This window comes from Cydia strobilella, chromosome 13, assembly GCF_947568885.1.
Source record: "Cydia strobilella chromosome 13, ilCydStro3.1, whole genome shotgun sequence".
Taxonomy (NCBI): domain Eukaryota; kingdom Metazoa; phylum Arthropoda; class Insecta; order Lepidoptera; family Tortricidae; genus Cydia; species Cydia strobilella.
In genome coordinates, this window is record NC_086053.1 from 5857554 (window position 1) to 5874721 (window position 17168).

General features: G+C 35.8%; 1 protein-coding gene across 2 annotated transcripts in view; it reads right to left on the bottom strand.

Moving 5' to 3' along the window:
* Nucleotides 1-17168, bottom strand: part of LOC134746562 (protein lozenge-like) — a 62063-nt gene that overhangs the window by 34114 nt on the left and 10781 nt on the right. For both annotated transcript variants that reach the window (XM_063680979.1, XM_063680980.1), the window contains exons 2-3: nt 14987-15226; nt 4126-4239 (exon numbers count right to left, since the gene is read on the bottom strand). In XM_063680979.1, coding sequence (XP_063537049.1) covers nt 4126-4239; nt 14987-15226 — 354 coding nt within the window. The remainder of the gene's footprint in view (nt 1-4125; nt 4240-14986; nt 15227-17168) is intronic.

A 17168-nucleotide genomic window follows, 5' to 3' on the forward strand; every position in this document is an offset into this window, starting at 1 on the left:
AAAATATATTTTCATATCATAACTTGTATAAATGTTTACAGAAAAAATACTGTCTAATTTATCATAGGCAAGTAATCGTACGCTATGAATTCACAATAAACTAAAAAAAACAGCCTTAAGGTTATATATAAAGTCTTAAATGGTGCCACGAAGTAAAATTTGACTTCAATTAGTTCTCTACTAATGTAACTATATTTAGGCCTAGTAAAAAGTTTAATTTTATCGACAGTCGATATTATATCGATGTGGCAACGGCCAACACAATTAGCCCGCCCGAAGCGGCTTACCAGGGCACCTCCACTCCAAATTAAGTCTATTAAGTCAAACTTTTAAGTCCATTGCACAAATCTTCCTTTCTTGTTCGCTCGAGTTTGGGGCTTATTCGCTAAGTACCTTTTGTCCATTCATTCGTTTAGTGTAGGGAGATCCCGCAATTTGATTGGTGTTTGAAGCTTGTCCCTTATTTTTTTATTCATGCGATTGTTGTTTGTTTTTAATTAAGGGGTGTGTTAATATAAGCTCACTAATTTGTCTGTACCGGTTACGATTTAAAAACTGTATTTCGAATAACTTTGGGAACAAATCAAGTAATTAATTATTTTGATTTGTTTTTTTTTTTCGTTAAGTAGTCACACTACTATATATAAATTATAAACTGTAATATATGACATCCATCTATTCCAGTTTATAACTGTATTTCGACCTGATTTTAATTTCGACATGGGAATCGAGAATTATTCAATTGCAGCCACATCTATAAATAAATTGGTTTATTTCGTATCCATAGGAGGATACATGTATGGTAGGAAAATCCTTACTTTAGTGAAAATATTTGAAGCTATTGTGTCGCTACGCTACTGAGTCACTTACTTAGTTGCATGTTGAAAATGCAACAAAATCAACAACCTAGTCGTTCTTTCGCAAATGGCGGAGCCAGATCATACCTTACGGGCTTTCTCGAGCAACTACTATTCTTTTGAATTTGGAGATCGATTCTCATCCAAACAGTACAAAGACAGCACTTTTGGCATGCGTGAGTGCGACTTATCAAAAGGGTTTCAAGGGGGGGCATCAAGAGGGTGTATATTAATTTCAAAGCGTTCTTCAATGAATGAGTTGATCTTCTGGACGAAGCAAAGTAAGAACCCTTTCCGATTACGCTGAGTTGTGAAGTATCTCTAAATTATCGTAAAGTACTGCATTTCTCGGCAAAAACTCGAATCCCTGTTTCACTACCAATAAAAAAATTACTGTAATCTTGACAGTTATCTTTGTCGAATTCAGAGTCCAGGTTTAGGTTTAAAAGTTTTGGACTTTTGGTTTCCACTACGATTTCTGCCCGCTTTTTCAACTAGATGGTAATGTGACTGACTGATCAACAATATTCAGCAGAAAACTATGTAAATTCTCATACAATATTTTTTGCTTTAACGGTGACAGACGGTTTGGAGCAACGGACCCTTAGTAATACATAAGTGACCCGTTTAAAATAACTTTAACGTCAGGACTTTTCAAAAGTACAAAAACCGGCCAAGTGCGAGTCGGGCTCCCGCACGAAGGGCTCCGTACCATTATCTATTGTTTTTAGTATTTGTTGTTATAGCGGCAACAGAAATACATCATCTGTGAAAATTTCAACTGTCTAGCTATCACGGTTCATGACATACAGCCTGGTGACAGACGGACAGACGGACAGCGGAGTCTTAGTAATAGGATCCCGTTTTTACCCTTTGGGTACGGAACCCTAAAAATCGAGTAATCGCCGAGCCTTTTTCCTATTTCGTCTACTGTTGACAAGCCATCTTCTTACTCAGGAATCCGCCTTCTTTTCTTGCTCCAGTTTTCTGTTACTTTCTCGCAAAATTTTGGTACTTTACAATTTATTATACTTTTGACGATCGAATTCGCTTTCAAAGCCGGGAGCAGTTGCGGCGTGCGTGAGCTGGACTTATTACAGGATAATTCCACTATTGTGCCGACGGCGCTCTGCTGCTCCATATGGCGTAACGTGTTTTTTTGCCTGACAGCCAATTTTGTCGATAGTCTTTTGAGAGTCCTTAGTTTTGCGTGCGTGTACGCAATGGCGGAGAGGGCAGCGGGAGCGCTTCATGCAGAAAATCGTGGCTTTTAATAACTGCAAAATTTAACCTTTTACTATGTACGTTGGACTTTTTTGACAATATCGTAAACTCGTATGTTTAAACAAAATTACAATTTTGTAACATTGTCAGTATTGTAGCTTCCATCTGGCCAATACAGGTGTCGGTATGCTTTCCCATTGTCATTTTGTATTTGCATAATCATTGTGAGATTTAACAGCAAAAACTTTAAGATATTTTGGAATCACAAAGTTGTAGTCCGAGTATATATTATGATTGGATGTTTTAAGATAACAAACTATTCTGATATGTAACCATTAAAAACGTATTAAATGTAAGCCAGTTGCAAATTTACATTTGTATCTAGTAAAGAGATTGTTCTCTCTGGACTCGGGCAACCTCGCCAGGAGAGCGGACGCAGGAAGACGACGCTTCCCGATATTATAATTAGTTCGCAGGTATATTCGACCACCGAAAGTGTCCTTAAAATTACATATTTGACAGTCGAGTTGAAATTAACTCAGATCAAATAGCGGTGTTGTTTTCTAGGGCAGTAGATTCAAATAGTACCTACTAGACTAAGTAAGTACATAAATAGTTATTACATGTTGTAAATCGTCGGAATCTTTAAAATGAAAGCTTCTTCGTTTTTTAAGTCAAGTCTTCCGTAAGAGCTGGAGCCGACAATTCATTATGTATCATATTTTGTCTCACTTCAAGAATCTTTTTACTTTACTGTTGTACGAATCTACGAATTCGACTGATTGGTACATAACATTTAACGTTAAGCTTAAACCCTAAAAGTATTTGTCAAGAAGTAATATTATTTTGGTGAAATTGGGTATACATATAAACAAATAATTTTCAATAGGACAAACTAGGTAAATCTAACAGTTGTAATATTTATACCTACTAGTTAAGTCTGCGATCGATTACTGGAACTGGAGTGATTAACGCCTACTCAATGGGCAAACCAGGAAAAAACTCGAAAATCACAGATAGCGTGGGTTCGCGTAAAAATATCCTAACAAAAATAAACTGGAAAACGTCACAACGATGGCCTTCGTCATAATTTTGTTTATCACAGTCCCGTGGGAAGAAAACATGTTATCTACAAGCCTTGATAACGCGACCACGCATATATTCTTATCAGTTACCGAGTCAAAAGCTCAAATAAACCGGTATAAGGGCGCTATCCGACTACGAATATTTATTACGAAACTTGAGGCCCTAGTTATACTGTTTTGCCTATAAATGTTTGTTCGCTTCAGTAAGAATATGTAGCCAGTATACCTACTGCAATATCGTATGAAAATTTAACGATAATAATAGAAATGACAATATATTTTAATTGTTTACGCGCCGTGTGCGGTTTTTGTCAGCGACGAATAACAAATTGGCCCCCGAGTCGTGTCGTGACGTGTGCAATCAAATTATGATCAATTTTATTTTGGATGGGCAGGGATAATTAGGTAAGAATTTAGCTTTTTCTATCCATATTTTATTAAATGGAGGCGGTTGGAAGTTTCCTGTTAAGGGATCATGCAAAGAGACACTTTGACTTTGAGCTTCCTGAAGTTCTACGATTGAACATCTATTTTGGTCAAAAAACATTACCTATTAAATATTTTTTATTCGTTTAGGGTCTTAATTTGTTGCGCACCAAAGTCATACAGCGTGGTCAGCAAAGTTGGTTAGTGGGTCATGATGATAAGTTTTATTGATTGCCTAAGAAGCTGCCCCCCGGGTTCTACAGAAAGCTAATCCACAGAAATGACAAATATTTGTGGGATGAGCGCAAGTGTTTGTTCAGATTGTTTCATTTGAAGAGTCTACAAATTTCACCTTTCCTAAAACTAAAATTGTATCTGCCTATTTTGTAAAACGTGCCATACGATTAAATAAATAAATAAACCTTTCCTAAATTTATAACTTAAAACCTCAGGAAGTATTTATTGTTAAAAGGTTATCTATGTTATTGTTAAACATAGCATACCTAAGTCATATTCATATAACATAAACTTACTAGTTTTAGATCTTGGCTCCCTCGGTCCGTCGACGGTGACTTTTATGGCTTTTTGGTATGTTGCTACTTGCGGCGGCGACGTCGACACCGTGATGGTCAACGAGAAACTCTTCCCTATAACAAAAAAACACGATTAATTCAAAACAATATAGGTATATTCATCTCCCATAAATCTTTAAAAAGGGCTTATTACATAACGTAATTTTAACTTCGATTAAAAAAGTCAAGGTTCCGAATTCAAAAACGAAACTAACGATTCTGGGACTTAAAAGGGAAGCACAATCATATTTATCTGAATCACAGACTTCACTGGTAGGTACTGAACAAATTTTGCTGAAGAAAATTTCATAGCTATAAATGCTGTCATATACATTAACGTAAAGAACCGAATATGGTCATATGCTACAACTATATGGTCCAAATTAAAAACTGTAATAGATGTCATATATTAAAGAAAAAGTGACGAAGCCCTCCAGTCGTTTATATATAGTAGTGTGACTACTTAAAAACACAAATCAAAATATTTAATAAAATAATTTGATTTGTTCCCAAACTTGTTTATATGGTCCAAAGTTTCTATAGGTAACTATAAATACTTATCAATATTAATATTATTTTCGATTTTGTCAATTTTTACGTTAGTTTCGCGATTGACCCTCAGATTGTGCTAGTGGCGCACTCTACGCAGAGTTTCGCGTAATATTCCCTATTATACAGTTACCTAAACGAAGATGTATTATTTTAGTTAATTTTGGACCATAGTTGGGAGACTTAATATTTAGTACATCCGAATCACGTTATGCGCTATCAGAAAGTAACAGTTAATTATTATAAATTAAAGTGACAACCTATTTTCTGTTGCAATGTTATTATTACGCAAACCAGCAATCACGGCAGCACACATTGAAGTATTATTGTCCCCACAATTTTATCGAAATAATTGGACACAGTTGATAAAATAGAAAACGCATATTTACATGAGTTTGTTAATTATTTACCTGCCAAATGTGTTGGCGTGTTTGGCTGAATGAAATTAGTCTTTTCTGAGCGCTGCGCGTACGGGAGTCACAGTAAATGTAGCTCTTTCAGTAGTTATTTGTTCCAGTCAAGTTCCTGAACCTTATATGTATAATTGTATAGTCAACAGCTAAGTAGCTACAAAGAATAAATATTTTATATAAATAAAATAAGCACTGATTTAAACTTTCACGATTTTTACTCATTATTATTTACAACGACGGGACTTAATCGCGTAAAATAAGTATTAAACCCACCTCCGACGTTTCGAGTCCCGTCGTTGTAAATAATAATGAGTAAATAAAATAAGCCTTTATTGCTGCTCTACATTGATAACAATATATATTAGGTATTACTTTTCCGACGATTGGGTTTTGTAACAACAGCTTGTCTTTCGACAAAGGCCTCCTCTAAAGATTGCCATTTCTCCCTATCTCTTGCAAGTTTAATCCATCCTGGGCCGGCCACTTTTTTGAGGTCATCTTCCCAGCGTAATATTTTATATGTTCAAGTATAAATATTTTTGCGCTTTTACAATCAAGATGACCAAAAGCCAGGCAAGAGCTTCCTAGATTTGATTACAAACAGATACCCGGACACATGAAACAATTTAAAAGCTTGTAAAAACCATAAAAATATAAAGTTGAGTTGGTGGGTCGGAAAAGCCATACCCTATTTTTGATAAAAAGGCTAATTTTGGCTAGACAATTGTCACAGTAGTAGGCTGTATAATTTTCTGTTACATCGTAATGATTTAGAAAAGGTCCCGTTCGGAAGGTTGTCGTTTATGTGTGCACAGAAACACAACATTGATAAGATGGATGGACTCAGGGGCGTAGCTATATATGGCGCCCGGGGTAGTCACCAAATTTGCGCCCCCTGACGACTGACAAAAGTTTCCCTGTTGCTGCCTTTTGCCCATTTTGGCGCCCCCCCTTGGATGGCACCCGGGGCACTTGCCCCCCCCCTGCCCCCCCCCCCTAGTTACGCCACTGGATGGACTGATACATGATGAAGTCGATACTGACTAGCACAGTATCACTGTGCCGAAACTATTGCGTAGCGTTCAGGGAAAATAGCGAGCTTTTTGGGCGCCCGATTTGCGGTCAGCAGTAATGAATGCACCGATAAATACGGAATAAAATTACAGTTAAAATGAGTGGATTAACATGTCTAATGCAGATAATTCGGGTGTGGCTCACTCTATGTTTAAATGATTGATTTCACCTGGTTTCGAGCGCTGTTTAGAATGTTGGTAATTTGTAGTTGCAAAGGATGATCAAAACTGAGCAGCTGAAATACCCAGTTTCGTAACGTTCATCAATCCCGCTTGGCCTGTAGTATGAAGTAAACTAGCACAGGATTAGGTGGATAGAGCACCATGTGACCATAAAGTGGCAATTGCTATGAAAACTAGGAAAAACCAAAAATATGACAGTTAAACGAAAAGTTAAACATATTTTTTTAGATGAGATAACCCGGGAACATAAGGTAATATGTATTATATTTTCCGATTGTAGAGTTCGCCCGACCGATCGCAATTGTGAATTGAGATAAAAACACAAATCGATAAAAAAATCCTGACGGCATACCGCGAAACCCACATATCATTAATTCTTCCTAATGGCTCGAATATGCAAGTTGAGTGATATAGAGGCGGGTCACGAAATTTAGTTTTTTTAGGGTTTCGTACCCAAAGGGTAAAAACGGGACCCTATTACTAAGACTCCACTGTCTGCCTGTCCGTCTGTCACCAGGCTGTATCTCATGAACCGTGATAGCTAGAAATGTTCATAGATGATGTATTTCTGTTGCCGCTATAACAACAAATACTAAAAACAGAATAAAAATTTTTTTAAGTGGGGCTCCCATACAACAAACGAAATTGTTTTGCCGTTTTTTGCGTAATGGTACGGAACCCTTCGTGCGCGAGTCCGACTCGAACTTGGCCGGTTTTTTTTTGTTTTTAAATTTTTTATTTGTTAATAAGTTGTTTTGTTCAGTACCCAAGGTTTGCCATATTTAAGTATAATCGCATTTTTTTAAACTGTGACTACCTACCAAATGAAATGAAGTTGACCTAGTTACTGTGGGCGTATCTCATGTGGTGGTGTATACTCATGTGTACGATTATTATAGACGACAAGTCGTTACATGTCAGTTATTTTATAACACCTCGATTTCACACTTCATTTGTATTCTGAACTATCAGTGTAATGTGATGCTTTAACAATACAGACACAATTATTATATTATATATTCGATAAGCATAGGATAATCTGAGAACCACCAAATAGGAATTACCTACATTATATCCGTCTCAGATTGGAGTCATTGGCGATAACTACTATAAAAAATTTGAGTTTTTCGATTTAGTGATAGGTAGCGGTTATTTTGAGGTCTCAATATCCATGTCGCAGATTTCAAAGGCACGTTACAAAATCGAGCCGCACTGCATTATAAGGAAACAAATCATCATAAAATATAAGTCGCTAAAGGCGTGCCCGAACGATGTGAAATATTGCTTTTAAAATCGCCATTAAACTTAATGCATTTCGCGTGATCACTCATCAACAGTTTAGGACCTAACACAATGTGCGCGGAGCCATAAAATATAACATTGTATTCCAACGACCGATGTTGAAGGTGTTGAGAGAGATGCGTGAAATATTCAATTATTCTGCCCAGGCGCAGGTGGGTAGGCGAAAGGAGGGGGGGATGGCAGCCATCTTGATTTACGATCGAGCGTAAATCCTGAGTGACATTTGTGAGTGAAGACGCACTACGTTTCGTCTCTTTGCAACCCGCTACTACGATGCGCTTTTCAGGAAAAAATCTTCGCAAGTTTAATACTTATTGCTGGTTTGATTTGGCGCTTGTATTGCGAAGGTGTCGCAGCGTCAATGGACAGCGAGTTTCAGCAAGAGTAGATTGTGTCTGTAGGATCATGGTTTCTCAATGCAGTATTGTTGACGGCCAATGAGCATAAACATAAAATGTTATATGCCCTAGACGGGCGAATGGGTGCGACGACAAAGGGTTTGTCCCTTTCTCTAATATATGGGTAAAGTTACCTATTATCCTGATAACGTATGCTTCTATTGTATGTACTTAGTTAGATATATCGCTTTTTTTCTACGATATAATATGTGATGTGAACGTAAACATTGATCAATAATCCGCGAGACGAGGAATTTGAGGCGCTAGCGATCATTGGGAGAGGCTTATATCCACCAGTGAAAACGTTTAAGCTGATCTTACTGTGACCAAAAAAAACATTAAATAAATCTCAAAAAATGTTACGTAACGGTTTAAATTGGAAATGTTACGGCCGATGAAATTACATTGGCTAAGCTTCGGCAGCTAATGTCTTTATTTCAAAATACAACGTCATTATTATACTAGGCGCATAAAAATATAGGTACCTAATGATTATTGGTCGACTAATTTGTTACGCTATAAGGAGAACATCAAACTGATGCTAATACCTACTTGTGCCGACATATGAGTGCATTTTATTATTTACATAATAACTATAATAAGATCATTAAGATCATTTAACATATTAATGAAAATATTTTTAAAGGGTTTAAATAGCCTTTGGAAATACTGTTCTGTAGGTACTATTTATTTACAAATCATAGTCTAACAATAAGTAATAAATACTACCTAAATTCAGTATTATTATGTTGCTATGCCTAGTTGGAGAAGGCGGGGTTTCTCGACATTGTTATTAATAGTATATTTCATTAAATTTTCCAAAAACCACATTTTCAATGGTATATTTTAGTAGTTTTTACCACATTATAAGTAAAATAATATATATTCTAGTAATATCACTGGTATTTAAAAATAAAGTTAACTCCTCTAACAGTCTACAGAGTTAAAATAAAACGTACGTAAACGTACGTAAGTATGTAAGTACGATGACAAGCGTAACACCTTGATGACCGCTACACAAAATGATTTGGTCACATTCTGGTCATGCCATTTACTGCTCGCGCCTAATGTGACTTCAATTTGTACCTAGATGGCTTCATCTCGTTTGGACATATCTTAGGTACTTGGGCTTTAGTTGCAGTTAGACAATGGAATCAACTGTTATTTTTGCTAGTTGTGTTGATGCGTTCTGTTATTATTTAATGCCACTACTTAGAATACTACGGAGAAAGGAAATTTCTACAATAAAAATATTTTCTATTCTATTACTTGGGAAGGCGCGTTTGAAATGTAAAAGAAGAAGTTATTTAGAAAATATTTTCAATGGGTACAGGCTCATACTTCTTTAGACCCTTATAAAGGATTTGTTTTAAAAATAAAAAGTACCTTTGAGACTTTGTATTTATTGGCTATACATAGATCTAAAAATCGCGTTGCATGCTGCTTGCTGCTAGCGATATGTAATTATCGTCCAAGACATATCTTTCCATTAAGCTGATATTTTTAAAATTGCATCTCAGATTGTGTAACTTGTTTTGCCTCTGTCCAATTAATATTTCATTAAATAATTAATTAACTTTAAACGGAAGACATTCATATACAAATACCTACACATAAACGTTATATAATTTTCGGCTTCGATTTAATCATGATAACATTAAAATTATTATAAAATTATTGATTCACATAGTGCGTCATATTAAGTTAGTCTTGAAAGGCAATATCTAAAAAGTAATTTGTACATAATGTCATCTTAATGAATTTGCAAGCAAGTTCCTGCATAACGTTACATTTTAACATCATTCTTTTAAGAAAGGAAAACATTTCTTTGTTTCTAGAACCTTGTTATTGATGTTTTGTTTTTGTTTTTAGAAACATTATTAAACTTATTTCACTACTCTTATTTACTTAAATTTTTCATAGGACTATCGTTTACTTATGTAGTTTATGTACGTTTTTCTAGGTTGGTTTGGTATGTTTAGGCTTGTTAGTGTAGTAAAAACAAAACTAGATATAACTACAGAACATCCAAAAAGATTATCACCAAACTTAAACATGAACGTTTCTACTAAATAAGTAATATATAAATATCTATAAAGTCCGAAATCTGAGATCCAACGATCACAAACCTTTCCACATAACGCTTTCGGACATGACCTTCTCAACACCGAAATTTAGAGTCCAATCATATCGACGTATTACTTCCACTTCATTACAAGTTCTGTTCATTAATCACATCATTGCTTCAAACCAGTTCAGAATGATCCTTTCAAACCGCTTCGTTACTTGTTTAATCACTAACAGTTTTTATGGATTCGATCTAATAATGTTGGTCTCCAAATATGTAATCGGATAGCAGTTGTGACGTGATTATCAAAACACTGCGTCGGTAATGTGATGAGATGGGTTCGGACTCGGACAGGTTCGGTGGCCCAGGGTATTGACGAACAGTCGAACATGGTAATAGATCTGTGTACGTATACAGGATGAATTTTTGTAAATGAGGCACTGAGGGCGGCTACCATTTAATCCCGTGCTGCTACGCAACAATGCTGTTAAGTCCCTAACTTTTGAATTAAGGACGATTGCCATATGGGTACTGATTTTGAAAAAAAAATAGCGATAAAAAACCGTCAACTTTGTATCAATAAAACTATATTTACGTACCGCGATGGTAGCCTAAAAGCTTACGACTACGACACGACTGACGTTGGTCACCCCTGAAAACTTGTATTTCCAGGGGCTCCACATTCCACAAGCAATAACTTAACAGCATAGCTCTAGTCCTCTCTCTACGGCACATATAATATTACAAATATAACAATATTTTGGAAGTAGGGTTATTTGTCTGCAAGGTGTTTATATACATATATACAACTTGTCGCTCAAAAGCTTTTTAAAAGCCTTCTTGAGATCAATAACTGTATTTTTTTCAACTGGAATAAAAATATAATTTTATTAGTTTTGTATCGTTCTCTACAAAGTTCATTATGTTAATTTTGTATGTCCTTACGACGGTCAGGTAAGTCAGGTTACGTCAGGTGGTGTTAATTCTCTAGTCTGTTCCTTTAAATTTGAAAGAGATGGAAAGATCGATATTTAGTTCAGTCAACATTACACATCCCTTTTTTGCACAGATACCTTATCAAGTTAAAACGCGTGTAAGCATAAAGGCATGCGTTTAGTTCAGTCAACTGATCCAAGCAATTTTAAGTCTTCAATCGAGTTCGACTGAATGGATTTACATAACCGGGACCATCTAGTCCGGTTACTTACGAGTATATACTTAAGTTGCCTTTATCGTGTTTTTGTCATTTAAATTTATCCTTTTGCAACTAAATTTTAAACAAGACTAGGGAGAAATCTTATTTTATGTCTTCTAAAGATACTTACTCGTAACACCAATATTTGTAGGTACCTGTATCTGCTATAGGATTGTGACTTTTTACGACAAGTTGCTTACAATAGCATATGATGTTAGGTTAGCATATAGGTACTTATGTAGATACATATGATGCATAATCATATATATATATGTGGACTTCAAGTTGTTGTTCATGATATTCAGTAAAGACGGAATGATCTCGTTTTACTACTCCGGCGCATGGGGGCCATAATATATCTTTGAGCATAATAATATATGCAGCAACTACATCAGAAAGCTCGTTCAAAATATACCTTGTCCTTACACAATAAGGTACAAAATTGAACGTGTTTTTTATATGCAGATATGTACATTTATGGTAGAAAAGTTGTCTGGGCGCAACACAATAGAACAGTAAAGTGCGAACGTCGTTTATGTGTGGTTTGGAAATTAAAATATGTACTCGTACGATCCGGGGACTATCGGGGTGAAAGTGGGAAAGGAGTCTGATTGTGAAACACAAGTCCAGAATTATCTATTCATACACGTTTTCAATAGAAAAATTATACCACAAATATGTATTGCCCTTGTAAATATACATACGAATTTTTTATTCAAATTTATAGGCAATAAAGTGGTATAAAATATGGGATTTTCCAGACAAAGACAAACAAGTCCTTGTTTTAATTTTTGTAGCATTTACATTATTATGTCTCATCTGATTATTACTTAAGCTCATTTTATATGTGACTTTGATATCATTGAGTACCTACAATACAAAATTACAAATGTGTTTTACCGTACAACAATACATGTCTTGTGTGTACCTAAGTGACATGTATTTTAATTTACTGAAACATGAAAAAAACTGACATACTATAGTATTATAAATGCTATGATCTATGATCATACTGGCAGTCAAACCGGTAAACTGTTAAACTGTTATTCATGTAATTAACATTTTCACTTATCTTCTAAACAACCTAAACAGCATTGAGGATGTTATGATCCGGTATCGAGGAAAATATATTTTGAATTCTATTAAAGGGTAAATATTGACGAACAATAATTATCAATATAATTTAATAATGCAGTGGTGGATCAATTTAGTTGCAGGGTAATAGAAAAAGAATTGATATTAATTTTACAGCACGAACGCTACGCAGTCTTGAGACAGTAAACAAATCAAGAACAGTAGGCGAGGTAGCAATTATAATACTTGTAAAAAATAAAAATAAAATCTACATTCTAACTATGTTTTTGTTGAAAGCTCCTAATTAATAAAACTCGGCCAAGTAAGAGTCTGACTCGCGCACGAAGGGTTCTGTACCATTACGCAAAAAACGGCAAAAAATCACGTTTGTTGTATGGGAGCCTCACTTAAATATTTATTTTATTCCATTTTTAGTATAAGTTGTTATAGCGGCAACAGAAATAAATCATCTGTGAAAATTTTAACTGTCTAGCTACCACGGTTCATGAGATACAGCCTGGTGACAAACGGACGGACAGCGAAGTCTTATTAATAGGGTCCCGTTTTTAGCCTTTGGGTACGGAACCCTAATAAATAAATCTAGTGGTATAATTTAATTTAATAAAGCTTAGTAAATAAAGATATGTTGTTTTCAATAAGCATACTAAACGAACTCCTCTTGAATGATTTTTAAATTAAAAGTGATGTATAAAGAAAGGCGATTAAGGGAAGTTGTTCTTACTCTAATTCTAATGTAATTGTGATTATTTCTATTGTAATTGTAAGTATTTAATTTGAATAATATTTTACTGATTTCCTAATGTAAGTATCAGAATCTCAAAATTGTCGACATTAATTTTTATTTGAATTTAAATAATTTTAATTTATTATGATTTTTGTAATCAATTTTTATTATGTAATTGACAATGTATGATTAATACCGAATAAAAATCTATCTGTCTATCTATCTACACAAATCTGTGTATCTAATCCATGTGAAATTGAAATTTCAGTGAACTCAAATACTTATTTACAAATGGGCACACACTTTTACAAATCAGACGTGTAGAACGACACGGTTTGCGGGGGCAGCAAGACGGGTTACCGATTGTTTTGATCCGATGAAGTTTTCAAAATCGCAAAATGACCACCTGGAAAAATTTAGGAAACTCTTCAATTAAAAAAAAAATCCTTTATTCCTGTTATTTTTTACTGAAATTTCCGTAATTTTACTTTTCAAAAACTTCGCAACTTGCACATCTGTAGGGTTACCCCTGTGACAAGTTCTGTGTACTGCGAGTTGCGAGTTTTCACATTCGTGATTTAGAAACTGTTCGTCCCTCACCGCAAACGATTATTTTGTTCATTGCTGTCGCGGCGTGACGGGCCTTAATCGCGTGATCGTTTAGCGGAGATTTTCTTTTATTACCCGCTAACGGAACGCGCATATTTCATAAATGTGCCTCGTGAAAAATAACAGAAATGCGACATTTTGTAAAAGTTTCATTACAACTAGCGACTTTTGACACGTTGGTAACAAAGCTCTAGCGCGCATTAGCTTTCACTTACGCTAAGATAACTAAACTTAGTGGATGCGAGGAATCAACTTAATTAGGTAGTTATGTTTAAAAAGGCGACAAAAATATAATCGCTAATCGCCACATTTTTTACAAAAAACCATTTTTATAATAAAAACAGAGCAGGTGAATTTTTTCTCCGCTTGTGCATGCACCAATGTTCTTTGTTTGACTGTACTGTACCCTAAAATGGTTTAGGTATCTTATGTGCATATTGTACCTAGATTATGAATATGATGTTATTCCGATTAGTCAAATTATGCCGTACTTACAGAATGGGCAGTTAGGACCACGGGACACTGCGGGCATTACAGAGACGGTGGCGATTAGGAACGGCCGTAATTGCCTAATCTCCCCTAATCCGGGTGATTTGCTCCGCCCGTCTAATAACCCGGTTATAACTCTAATAACTGCGTTATTGATTTCATTGAGTTTAGATTGGACTGTAAAGTTTGGCTGATTCAGTAACTACGGTAATGTTCCTAGTTTATGTGGTTTCTTATCTAGCCTCCTGATTCCCAGAAGCAGTGGTTTTGTTTTTGAATTTGGAACTCTTAGCGCCACTTGCACCATCCCACTAACCCGGGGTTAAATGGTTAAACCGTCAAACTCACAGTCACTAACAGTGACTCAGTGTCAAATTGTACTGGTAACCATGGTACAAGCCCTTAGTCTATTTAAAATGTTCAGAATAGGTTGTGGAATATGTACAAAAATTTGTACGCGGGATCTTAGGATGCTAGGACTATCTATTGGTGTAAGTAAGTGATGTGACATTCACATAAACTTTTACTATTATATTACAAGTTGCAATTGCATGACGCGAACTACTAGTCTAATTTGTTACTGCCATAAAATAAAAATAAAACTTACTGAACGCCTCCTCCTCCTTCCCCCTTAAATCACCTTAACAGTTCTTATCATTGCCAGCTCGGATGGCGTCAGTGTCCCTTCGATAACCTTGAGCTTTAAAGCCATAAAAGAACTCACCTCTCCCGCTTCGCCCAACGAACCGCAGATCGTTAAACTTGGCGACCCTATTCTTCATAACCGCCGTGTTATTTCTCAGTTCAGCGGAACAGTTCTCATCATTGCCAGCTCGGATGGTGACAAGCGTCCCGTCGATGACCTCACTGAGGGCCACCACCTTAAAGCCGCCGGGGAGGGTCTTGTTGGAGCGCCAGTGCTGCGGCAGCATCGAACACATGTAGTCGGGACTGCCGGTGCGGACTGAAAAGAATAAGACTGTAAAAACTCTCATTTTCCATACAAGCGATATAGGACGTTGAAATCCTATATTTCACCAATGACCCGGAGCGCTTTTAACTTGCATTTGATAATAGTATTTTGTCACTTATTATTTATCATATAAAAAACCTGCCGACCCTTATATTTAATGCAAGGTACTGCCTCTTATTTGAAACGATGTTAATGGCCTAATACTGACTGTACTTTTTTCATCAAGCCAATGAGGTTCACATGTTTTATTATCAACATACAAAAATGTAGATGTGTCATTATAAATGTGATATTTTCATTTAAATGTGACGTTGATGATGGCAGTTGTATACTGCATAGTCCGTACAGAGCTTGGTCTGACCAAAGAGGATATAATAAGATAGAGCGGTACTGTAATAGCATAGAGTAACTTATACTAGAGCGGTACTGTCATAGTAAATTTTGTAACCCCAGTAAATTCACTGCCATCTGTCGACACACTTTAAAACTAAAAATAAATATTTATAAAAATACGATAAAATGTATTTAAATATGGATAAATGTTTTTTTTTTTTTTTTGCATTAATTATTTTTATGATTTTGACCCATGTTCTTTCACTGATATGCGTTAAAATTGTTAAATAACAAACGAAACCGTCAACGCCATCTATACGACAGTAGGCCAAAGCTAGTAGCGCCCTCTGAACGACAATCAAATTTTCTTGATTTTCGAGGCACGTTTTTTCCTTAGACTTGTATCCATCCATCTATTAACTGGCAAAGCTTTACACGTAGAATGTTGAAAAGGAATATTACACTGCCGTGATTGACATAAGTTGAGTTCGAGTGTTATGCGGTTTACATAATAAAGTATTATCAAACGCATGACTTGCTACTAATTAACAACGCTTAGATAAAAAGCGATTGTTTGAGGAAAACACTATGTTTACTATAGTAACCGCAAACCAAACTGAGGATCGGGGTCATATCACTATAACCCCTACACGGTTGGGACCGATGCTCGTGACCACTGCGAGATGGTAGTTTTCGACCGTGTAGTAGGAGTAGGTGGTTGGCAATCAAATTATATTGAAAGAAGAAAGAAAATACATTTATTTAACACCACAACATAGTAACAATATTTGAAACAAACTCAAAAACATTGGACTCTAAAATAGGATACCTACTCAGCATAATGCCGCGGCAATCCGTGGCGCTGATTTTGAGTGGGCTTATAAAGTATGAATTAGTGGCAACTGGCAACACAGACGCCAACCACACAGAAAAAAAGGTATTGCGTCTCGAATTAGGTCAGGGTGACTTTGGACTATCGGAAGCTTGGTTGTCAACAGTGTAGCACGTCCGCTGCGGCATCAGGTCGATTCAGCCCGAAGTATACTTAATTGCGAAGTTACTAATTGCCGCAGCGTCAATGGTAGTATAGGAGCTTATCTCGCCTACTCTTGCTACCACCACGCAAGTGTGAATGAGAAGTCGTCAGTTTGGTTTGCGGATAGTAAAGTCTCAGGCGTATGTAGCGCCGCGTATGACCAAAAATAACAAAATATTCCGGCGTTTCCGGACCCTAGTCGACCTTAGGCGTTATTGCCGAGAAATAAAGTTGACGACTTTTTACTAAACAAGTTTCGTTATCTATAAAGCTGGCAGAAGACATTTTTCCGTGTGCTCAATGCGCTACACTGTGTACAGGAATAAAACCGTTCACTTAATATTTTGAAGAGTTAAATATTTACAAGTGAGAGAACCAGAAAATTTTAGAAAAAAAAGAACATAAGCAGCATTTGGAAATAAATAGTTATATTTTAAAGTTTAAGCTTTAAAATAAGACTGTCAGTTAACAGACATAATTTATCATGTACGGATTATTAAAAAAAAAATGATAACAACTTTTATAATACGGTAGTTACTTTTAATGATTACTTAGTTTATTTAA